General features: G+C 45.0%; 1 protein-coding gene across 1 annotated transcript in view; it reads right to left on the minus strand.

Moving 5' to 3' along the window:
• cspg4 (chondroitin sulfate proteoglycan 4) overlaps positions 1-10453 on the minus strand; it is a 76672-nt gene extending 66219 nt beyond the window's left edge. Inside the window, exon 1 of the mRNA XM_085778521.1 lies at positions 10279-10453. Coding sequence (XP_085634647.1) covers positions 10279-10354 — 76 coding nt within the window. The 5' untranslated portion in view covers positions 10355-10453. The remainder of the gene's footprint in view (positions 1-10278) is intronic.
• Positions 10454-11244: the final 791 nt, after the last annotated feature.

Below are 11244 nucleotides of genomic sequence, written 5' to 3' on the forward strand. Positions count from 1 at the left end.
TACAGCTGGAGACTAAACTAATGACATCATAGGGGGGAACGTGAACGTGGGAATGGTGTGGGTAATAGAGCCCACAGAGAGGTCACTCCAGGCCAAAAACATCAACATCATACTTTCAAATGAAGAAATAAGTCAATAAAATGAAGAAATTATTCATTTTACCTTTATTCTAACTTCAAAAGAATTTATACATCACAGTTCAAATGTGATTCACGCCCACTGATCACTTCACACTAGTTTATGAAACTCTCCCGCGTCTGTTTTGCCATAACTGTGTGAAAGATTCAACAGGATTACCCAAGGAGCTGGGCTGTCTGGCCTGTTAGAGCGGTGACGTGTGCTCCGGCTCGGCCGTGCAGCTGTTCCGTGCTCCACGCAGACGTATAAGTCGGTCTAACGCGGCTTCATGGGACACATCATTTCCTCTGGTTATTTTAAGCCTTCATAACCAGAGGGATGACGACATGCGCTCTGGCCCCTCAACAGTAGGATCTGTGTGAGCCACACAGCACATACAGAATACACGCCTTCACACAACCATGAACACAAACACACACACACAAGTCCCCACCCTGGATCCCCACCACCCCATCCCTCCTCCCCCTTTTTTCCATCTTTCGTCAACCCCGTGTGAAGCAATACGCTCTTTTGTTAGTTGTCCCGTCCAGCTATATTTATCTGGTGCAAGCTATCCCAGACTGTCATCTTCCAGATCCCAGATCCCAGGGCCCGGTGCGATCCCCGGCCCCGCCGATTCTGTCTGAAACCAAGTCTGTAATGAGGCCGTCTGGCGTCAAATTACTCAGAACACTTCATGGTCCCTCGGCGGTGCTGATGAAGATTTTCAACAGGATGGGAGCTGGCGCTGATCTGCCTTCATGTCAGCATGCTGTGAAAAGAGGCTCTCTTTAACTGCAGCCTCCCACTGCCATGCAGCAGGAACGACAGAGTAGGAGACGAGCTGGTTGAAAGAAGAAATTGGGGGGGGGGTTCATATTTATTTTATACAACTCCCAATCATCCATGTGAAAAAATAAAGGGAAATGAAGTGGGTGCCGTCCTTTAAGGTGGCGTGTCTTTGCCGAAACTTTGTTGGGAGTGCGTGTCCAAACTTTGTCTGTGACTAAATGCACCAAGAAGAAATATCTCATTCCTCTCAGCAGATGCACATATCACACAGCACCTCCAGGCTGGAGCTGGACTGTGTCGTCCCAGAGCAGAGGCTAACAACACGGTGGAGTCGAGAACTAATTAGCAGCACAAAAAAAAAAACTATTAGTTTGGAGTCTGATGTCTCATGATTAACCACTGCAGCCTTGTGCTTATGAGTCATCCAGCCTCTGGGCCGGAGGGAGTCCCCACACTTGCAGTCGATTTTTCTATATTTAAAGTGGTGAGTCATATGCATGTGTGAGCTACTGTCCCTGCTGGACTTGTAAAAATAGTAGACAGACGTCTTTAGGGGGGTGGTGCTATGAAGAGCCAAACTTAATGTGCATGAAATGTAACATGCGATACATGAATATTAAAAGGTGTTCTGTTGCTATTGTGCGTGGCTTGTTTGCTAAAAAGATCTTAGCTCCCAGGAGATGAAGGCTCGCCGAGCGAACATGAAACACATCTGATAACGAATGGGGAGGGGAGGGGAGGGGGGGGGGGTGTCTCTCCATCCCTGTTTCAACAACCACTTCACTTCACTTCACATCTGACGTTCTCCAAAAGTTGTCGGCTGCGGATCGCGGCTCCCTCGCGTTTCTTTAGATGCAGTTGTTTTGTCTATATTAGGGAAGAGAAAGCGGAGGGACAATTTGATTAAAGCCTCCAGCTGTGGCTCGCTGCTAACTGACCGAGCCGCCGCCAGATGTTGCGAGTGGAAACCTCAGGCTTTTCCTAACGCGTCTCAGATGAGTCAGCCCCGGCACACTGGAAACATTTCCCATGATTCACGCTGCTTTTCCAGTAGATTATTGTTACCCCGCTGGCCACATCAGTCTAAAGCCACTGATCAGAGCATGTGAGTTACACGAGATGCAGAACATTAGACAAAGCAGGCTTTCTTCCTCGGTGCAGATTTCAACCTATATGGTAGATGTAAGGTGAGTGAATGAGGATGATATTTCCAGTTGATAACAGTCACAATCAAATAGTGGGGGTCCGGGGGTGGGTGGGGTAAACTGACTCAGTATTTCCACAAAAGCCCTCTGGGGTAAGAAGACATTTTGTTATTCCTCTTTGCTTTTTAATTTGTTTTTAGTGGATAAGAGAAACAACTGCAGCCAGAATAGAACTAATTCCTCTTTATTCAACCGAAAAATGATAAAACAGACTATTCTCTACAAAAAAAATAAAAAATTGAAAAAGAAAAAAACCCACAGAGGCCACTCGTATCGAGACATCTGGTCATGCATAATTCCTGCTTATTGAAAACTTGGCAGTTCTGTGGTGATGAGAATTTTCTCTGGAGTTTTCATTTTTGGGCACTAAACTCCCCAACAGCTCTTATCAAAAATAAACACACAGAGCTCAGCTGCTGCAGTGGGGGAGGCACATAAGCCCCATCTTTCCCAGGGTCATAACACACACTTTGATTTAAATATTCCACCTCAGGTATCGGCCCCTCTGTGGTCCAACAGGTATCTAAACGTGCAGGACATTTGTCTGTGGGTTTTTGCAGCAGTCCTGTTTATTTTACTATTATTTTATTATATTTCCCTCATGTCTGATTTTGATTATATTGAATAATTGACATTTTGTTATTCTTGTTCTGATCCATATCCTGTCTCATGCTGCAAATGTCCAATATCCTCAAAATAACATGAATCAAATTCAATCTTTCGGTCCAGACTTCCGAGCACGTCGAGCCTCAGCCGGAGGACAGAAATTTAACAGGACTCAGTCCTGAGCACTGCTGTTGTGTTTGCTGTTGTGTCTGATTTAAACCATTTCGATCGTGACTGTAATATCTCCTCAGCTGTTGGTTGGCTCTTCTTGACATTTTGCACATTCATGATGATTTCCCAACTGACTCTGGTGCTGCCCTGACTTTTCCTCATGTCATTTACTAAGGTCAAAAACAAGACTTCTACATGACAGCTACCTTTATAAACCACATACCTGCAGAAGTAATCACATTTCCACCTGCCTTGTGCCTTCTGTGTAGAGCTACCGTTAGCATGCCGGAGTTAGCATCTGACTATAAAGCATGGCTGTAAAGAAATAATCAAGACTTGAAAACCCTTCAGTTGGCTGCGGTCCAGTGGTGGTAAAACTCTTTGGTTCATAAGTATTAAAATCTGTGAAGAGAATGATGCCCTTCAGCAAAGCGTTTACTATTTGTTGTTTTTTTTCTCAGTGCAATCCTCTGGAGTAAATGTTGGCTATTTTCCTCCCTTATTCATGCAGCTCTAACCCACGCTGCTGCTGCTGCTGCTGCTGCTGCTGCTGTAGGTAAGACTGTGTCCTTAGAAATAGCTAAAATTGCATGGCATGGAGGTAATCGCAGTTTAACAACAATTTGAAATCCCAAATTGCTACTTGCAGACCTGAAATCTGAGTGTACACCATCCGTCACTAAACTGCTGGAAAGCCCCCTACCATCAGCTTATCTGATTGACGTGGAAGGGGTTAAAACAACACAGGAGCACACCATGAGATGGCCTTTGACCTTCCACCTAGGGACAGAATCTGGGCTTGTGTTTATGTACAGAAAGTCTTTTGTGTACACACCCAGGGCTAAATGAGGACTGTGTGTGGGCCGCCTGCCTGCTCTAAGCAGATCATGGCCCTAAAATATAATCCGAGGAGCCTGCCATTGACAGCCAGCAACCTCAAAGAGAGCAATGTGGGAAAGATCATCTGCCAGGGGAGTATGGAGTCCTCAAGGCGAGGGACATGTCTTTTTTTCAGTCTTCTTGCATCACAATGAGAATAAACTGAGCTATGATATGTGCTTGCGCTTTGAAGTCACTGAGTCCTCTGCTTTAAGTCTGACAACAATGCAAGTGCTGCGCTGAGGAGAAAGAGAGAGTTTCTTTCCTATTTTGGATGGGTTGTGCATCCAGCACAGCTCTGCCCGATAGCTTCATCACTTCATCTCTCCTCTGCTTTTAAGGATAATTCTAATGCATCACGACTCGGGTCTTGTTTTTGTTCTTATTTTTAGACATTATTCCTGTCTGTAATTACAACATTGCACTCGCCGAGTTAATTGCAGAGATCTAGAAGGTTTAACAAGAAATCAGATGGAGGGAAGTGGGGGTGGGGGGTGCACACGGTCGGATGATCAGACTGGCCGTAAAGACACCCCTGTGCAGGGCCTAATTAACAGTCCTGGTGGCCTCGGGGCAAAAATGAACTGGTGGGCCCCCGTTGATCCCACCGCTTCGTGAACTCTCTTTACACTCAGTATGTATTATTTTTGAATTAGCAATTAGTTTGTGATACTTTAATTCGGCAGATATTTTACATAATTATACTTCTGAGTGCAGCGGTAACTGAAATAATAAAGGTAAGGTGAGGTATGACGCATCAAATTACCACAAAGTAGTTACCACAGAGTCCCTTGGGAGGCTTCAAGGCCTTGGGGCAGTTGTCCATGTTAGTAATGCAGCTTTGCCCCAAGGTTAGGCCAAACCTGTATAATATATCATCAGACCAACTGTTGTAAACATCCATCATCATTTTACAGATCTTTGACCCAACTTAACAAACCATGTTCACTCACCTGCACCTCCAAAACCTCCTAAGTGGTGTGTCAGACCTCTAACTGTTCTTGCCCTGTTTCATTTGTTTGCATTTTGCTTTTGGCTGACATGCTTATCTGTCTACAGCAGCTACAGCGCTGTCAGTGAGCAGCAGAGGCCCAGTGTCTTGTTCAAGGATGAGTTTCTGCTGTTGCGGGGAGTACAAACCTTTAATATTTCCTTTATTGCGCAAGCACTGTAATGAACTGGGCAGAGCTGCTGCCCACCTCGCTGCTGCAGGTCAGATAGAAAGCGTTATCTATAGTAACAAGATGAAGCTACACAGAGGAAAGGAGGAGGGCGAAGGCGGGTTGTCCCGACAGCTAACTTTGGATTCTTGCAATGATGTTTGCCTCAGGCCAGAATCCCAATAAACAGATAAATAAATAAAAACAGTTAATAAACCATGACTCACTGAAACTTTCTCTCCAAGATAACGGATCAGGCAGGAAGAAGTCAAGGAGGTTATATCGCATTACAAACTTCATGAGATGTTACGGGGGTTTCGTTCTCATCCAAACTTCAATAAGCAGAATGTCCTCCAAAAGACTCAGATGACTCATGCTCAGCTTCTGCTTCTCTCTCTACAGCAGAGGAGCCTCCACAGTTTATTCGATTTTTCATGGCACTGGATGATCAGATTATATCTTGTATTTTTAAGATGAAGCTGTTCATCAAAGTGACTGAAAATTATTTTAGAATAAAGAACTCCCCCTCTAAGACATGTCTCACCAAGATGGGACATTTACCCCCCTCCCCTCCTTTGAGAAGGGGGCCGCATATCCTACTCTGCATTTATAAACACTGTGATTCTCTCATCTGGGTCTGCTCCAAATGCCCCATTTCTGCTCTGTCCTAACACTGTGTTGTGTTTAAATTGAGAGGCGAGGGAGGGGTCACAAAGTGCGTCTGTGTGGGACCGGTGCACATCCAGCCTGACACTAATCTCATCAATTTCCCACTGCAAATATTGGACTTATTAATCTTCTGTGCAGACACTTGTAGTCACACCATTCTCTCTGCCAACACTCCAGGAACACATGGAGGCCTTGTTCACAAAGCCCAGGCAAACTCCATATTTATTTTTTTCCCCTTGTTGCCATAGTGACATTATACTCTGGGGAAGATAGCAGGCTCATATGCGGTCTTGGGATGCAAATCCCCTCGTTAAGCTTTGCAATTGAAAATGCAAACACATTCAGAAGCAAGGCATCTCTAAGACACTCGCAAATGTGCATAAACCATCAGACAGTGTTTGTAGTAGATACTGTCTTATACATGTTATTCAAGTAATTGAAGATAAGCGTTCACAATTAGATGTGTGTAAATTCAATTAATGCTCTTAGAATAATATCTAGTAGCTTTCTCACTTCATACATATTGATAGTGTTTTACATGGAGTACCATTAGTTCTGCCAGCAGTCAGTCTGTCTGATTTGTATTCTGGAGAATGCCAAAATGCTCCGAATGGGTTTTCGGGAAAGACAAAATAAAAGGCAACACACAAATAAACTTTGAAGACCGGCTGACAACGAGGCAAGGAAGACGTTGTTAAGTTTTCACGCTGTTTGGCCAGAAGACGGGAGTGGCAGCAGACGTGGCTTCCTTAGGAACACAAAACTTCACAAACAGACTTTACATGACTACATCAGACTTGTGTGACTATCAGCACACAGAGAGAAACAGACAGGAAACAAACCCTATTACCAGGCCAACTGAACAACAAGCAAATACTGTAGAGCAATTTATGGTTTTGGAAATAACTGCCCGGCTGCTAGTGCCTCTTTTTCCCTTCAAACCCTGGTGAAGCAGTGGTTAAAGGGCAGCTTTAATAGCCACTGAAGAAGAAGTACAGAGCTGCACAGAGACTCAGAACAGGAACATGTCATTTCTAATTTCAGATAGAGCCGTGATAAAATGAGCATCTCATGGTACCAAATGGAGAACGCTGCTGCTCGTCAACTTTCAGTGTCACTGAAAGAGACAGGTTTTTAAATTCTACAATGGTCGACGTTGATACACGCGATCCAAAGGAGCAGGGGTGTCAAAGTCATTTAAGTTCATGGGGCCACACACGGCGCAATTTGATCTCAACTGGGCCGGACCAGTGAAATAATAACATAGTAAAGTATACATAACAAGAACTCTTTGTTTTAGTGTGAAGAAGTACAAGTACATTATTAAGATGTTTACAGTTAATTAACTATAATTTTAACGACAACAACCTGAAATTTCAATCTGCACATTTGACACCCCTGATTTAGTGAAGAGTTATCAATCATAGGTGAATCATAAACAGTATAAAAGCTAAAATATATACATTTATGTGTAGAGAGAATGATAGGAGTAATACAGTGAGCGACTGCTGATGCTCACACTGCATAATTGTGCCGGCGGCTGCTGTGTGGGCGGATGAAACACGCTGGTGTAAGACTATGGGAACATGGTAAGAAAACTCATGGAAACTCTTATTATAGGGGCCAGTTCACTGTTGTGTGTTTGTGATTGGACTCCTACTGTTCCTGCTGCTGAGCGAGGAGCAGGGTTGTGGGTAAAGTCTGAGTACTCAGATTACTTTTGTGTTGTAATGAGAAACGTAACCCATTAGTTCTAGTTTTCATTTTTAGGTAAGTAAATCCATTACTTTAAGAATTTCTCCAGATAAGTAAAAGAAAATCCCCAGTGCATGATGCCACTGTTTGTCTGGCAGTACGCAGCCACCTGTGGGTGTGTCAGGGCGCTGCACCTGTGTGTGTGTGTGTGTGTGTGTGGCACTGTTTACATTGTGGAAGTAGCTTCTTGCATTATTTTGAATTTGCAGGCGAAAAAGGACAAGAACATCACAGTAAAATGCAAACTATGCATGGGTAATATGTTTCTGTCAGCTGCAAATAACTCAACTTCAAATTCAAAGAAGCTCAGCTCCGCTCCCTGACATGCTGCCCAGCATTCCTGATATTACTTGCCTGCAGAGTTACAAATTCTGGTTCATAGGACGATGTGTCAGGACTTCTAGGTTCATTTAAAGGGGACACATTATGGAAATATCACTTGAAGGCTCTTTAACATATATTTAGTTGTTTGTCTTGCCTTTCGGCCTCTAAAATGTGAGAATTGACAAAAAAAATCTGTAATTTTCAGGCTCCCTAGGATGTGGTTTTACGAGCTGTTCCCTCAGTTGTCTTCCAATGATGTAATTAGTTTTTGAATTTGCATAACCCCACCCCTACCTGGTACCAGTAGAAGGGGCGAGGCAAGCATTGGTTCATTTGCATTTAAAGGGACAGGCACTGAAACCAGCCATTCTGAACAGGGCTGTTTGAGAGGATGAAAAGAGCTGTGATGTTTGATCCTTGGGGTATTTTGACCAAAGCATGTCACAGACATGTCTTTAAGACATCTGGGAACTATTTTCATTTGTGGAAAAGGAGCAGAATATGTCTCCTTTAAAAGTAACGGATGGTAACGGAGGAGTACTCTAACGCGTTTTTATTTACAGGTAACGCACTTTTATTTGACAGTAACATTGTTATGTAATAAGTTACTTTCTAAAGTAACTACGTATACCCAATAGTGGCGAGGAGCTGCAGTAAAGTTGTTCAAATAAAGAAAGAATAGATGCAGGGAACAGCATCTGTGCGACTCCCGTTCCAGAAAGGTGCCAGTGTCTCCAGGAGCAGCCGAGGTATCTGAGCATCATGTGGCGCCCCCCCCCCCCGGCCTGGGAGAGTTTCAACATGTAAACACAGGCAAGAAACGAAACCCTGTGTTAAGCCCTTCTAGGTAGTCGGCTGGAAGAGTCCCCCGACAGCTTGTGGCAGGCATTTCATGGAGCGAAAGAGGGGTGGTGGGGTGGTGGGGGGGTGCAAAAATCTAATCAGTGACTCGGTACATCTGGTCAACATTAGCATTTAGTTCTCCAGGGTCAGTGGGTGAGTAGTGTTCACACTGTGGCGGCGAGGATTGTGCCAGCAGATAATTAGATGAGGAGAAATTGTTCCCTGGTACAGTTCTCCCTGTTCTCACCCTGCCATCGTTTTGATTAGAGGAACATTTTGCTTTTTAGATAACGTGGAAAATCTCATCCCCGACGCCGTAAGCCGTCAGCGCTAACCATGATGCTAATTGCTGTATCTATGTCTATATAAATATACCGCACGCTGTTATGCAAAAGGTTCCTGTAAATTACCATCAAATGTAATGTGACCGCGCTCAGACGGCAGCCGCTGCGTTCACTCGGCGTACGGCTCATTTCTTCGGCGGAGGTGTCGCCGTCACGCCAGTCGCTGGGGGTTTTATCTAGAAACGAGGGAACAGACGGGGCCGGGGACTCTTTCATGCTCACGGTGAATCCAGCGCTCCAGCTGAGCTCTGAAACAAAAGCAACACTCCTCCGTTCAGATTAAGAGACACTTTTTTTCACGTTAGAGGTTTGCCCCGGACTTAACTGGAGAAGGAATTTTTTTTTTTTTTTTTGCAGTGAGAGTTTTGAAGAGCTGACAGCAGCAGGAGACAATGAGACAAACAGCTGCTCTGAGTCCACCAGCCTCGTCCTGCCAACTCACCATATGTACGGGTTTTCACACTGAGGTGAGTTGGTTAAGCTGTTTGAAGACAACTCGTTTCAAACTTCCATCCATCCATCCATCCATCCATCCATCCATGCACGCGCGGGATTTCGCTCACTCAAACACTATGTATCCTACACACATACACACTCAGAGCTTACTGAGAAAGGTACATCTGTAGCTAACTTTACTCCAGCTCTATGGGGCCATTGTATACTTCAGCCTTCCAGCATCCCCCTTCCCCAACACACACACACACACACACAGGCTCTCTCACCCCTTTACTAGCACACACCCCCCCCCCCACCCCCCTCACCCACCCTTCCGTGTCTCACTTTCATCTCTCCTCTCTGGGTGTGCAGGGAGCAGCTCTGCCTTTGCCACTGTGTGCACTGCCCCTCTGAAAGAGCCATTCATGGCTGCCGGCAGAGGGACCTCAGCTCACCTTCTAACCACAGAGGGCTTCAGCTTCACCAACACACACTCTCAATGCACACATTCTCAAGGTAGATGCACTCACACACTCCGGCCGGGCACAAAATGAAAGGGGGGTGAGGGGGGGGGGAAGAAAAGTGCATTAGATGAGAAGCCAACAGATGTTGTCTCAGACCCCTGGCACATCTTCCACCCGTGTATTGAGTTTCCTCCAAGAAAAGTTAGCTCAACAATGAATGGTATGAGCTGAGAGAGAGTGGACTGGACAACAAATGTTTTTAAAGTAGGAGAGAAGACCTGATGTGGAGTTTGTGCTCAGTTCAGTGCAGTTGCAGGTTAAAATTAAAGCTCTTTGTTCCAGTCTGAGGCATTAACTCATCAGCTTATCATGCTTTGACTTTCTGCAGGGAAGCCTGTGAGAGGGACAGTGACCTGATTCCCAGACCATGCATCTCTGACAGAGAAGAGGAGGGGAGGGGGTCGCAGAAGGAAGGAACAGGACACCAACTTGAGTGATTTGCAGTGGCACTTACCTCCACGAGCTGGACTGGGGAGGCAGAGCAGCAGGGTCAGGAATGCACCGGCCACGAGCGACTGCAGGGCTGTCATGGTGTTACCGCTGAAAAGTTAAAGTCCTCTCACTCTCACGTTAGAGACACGCCATTCAGAAGGGACTGAATGAGTTTCCAGTTTTGGGACCTGCTACAGGATACTCCTCTATGTGAAGGGGCAGGGCTGGGGAGGGACCACGAGAAGGACGCCCTCTTTCAAACCCACCCTGACACACACACACACACACACACACACATCTTCAAAGATTGAAATATCACATCCTGCCTCTCGCTGCTGCCCTTACACATTCAGAAGTTCAAGTTACCAGACATGTGCAAAAGATCACACACACACACACACACACACACATGCAATTACACATTTGAGTTGACAAGCATGCTTCCTGCATACTCTATACTGTGTCAGTCCACCCCTGGACCTGGACCGTCCCCGCTTTTTTTTTTTGTCTCATTCAGTAATTGGAGTGATCTCTGGAGACCAACAGCTGCTTTCTTCGAGGATAAACCTTTTACTTTTAATTAAAGACAAATCAGGTTGCTCAACTCTCTGGGCGCCTTATCTCCCTCTCCTTTTCCCTTGATCAATGTCTCGTTCTTTATGTTTTTGTTCAACAAACCTGCTCCTGGAGCTAATTAAACTCACACTTTAGCATGAAGCAGAGGTGGGTTGTGTCGGATTTGCATTCACCGTATCTCTCCTCTGTTAGGGCCGGGACAATGGGAAAGTTTTATGGCTCAAGTTATCTCCAGCACTCAGAGAGAGAGAGGCTTTAATCGTGGTGAGTGCCGTCGCTGATTGTTCTCCACTTGGCTTTCAATTTTTAGTTTTTTTTAGTTTTTGTTTTAATTTATTTATTTTTTCTCTTGAAGAACATGCACACACTCCTCCCAAGGATTAGTATTTTCTGGTTGGATGCTAAGATAAAA

Source organism: Trachurus japonicus, chromosome 6 (genome assembly GCF_045865225.1).
Source record: "Trachurus japonicus isolate A0001 chromosome 6, Traja_1.0".
Lineage (NCBI taxonomy): Eukaryota > Metazoa > Chordata > Actinopteri > Carangiformes > Carangidae > Trachurus > Trachurus japonicus.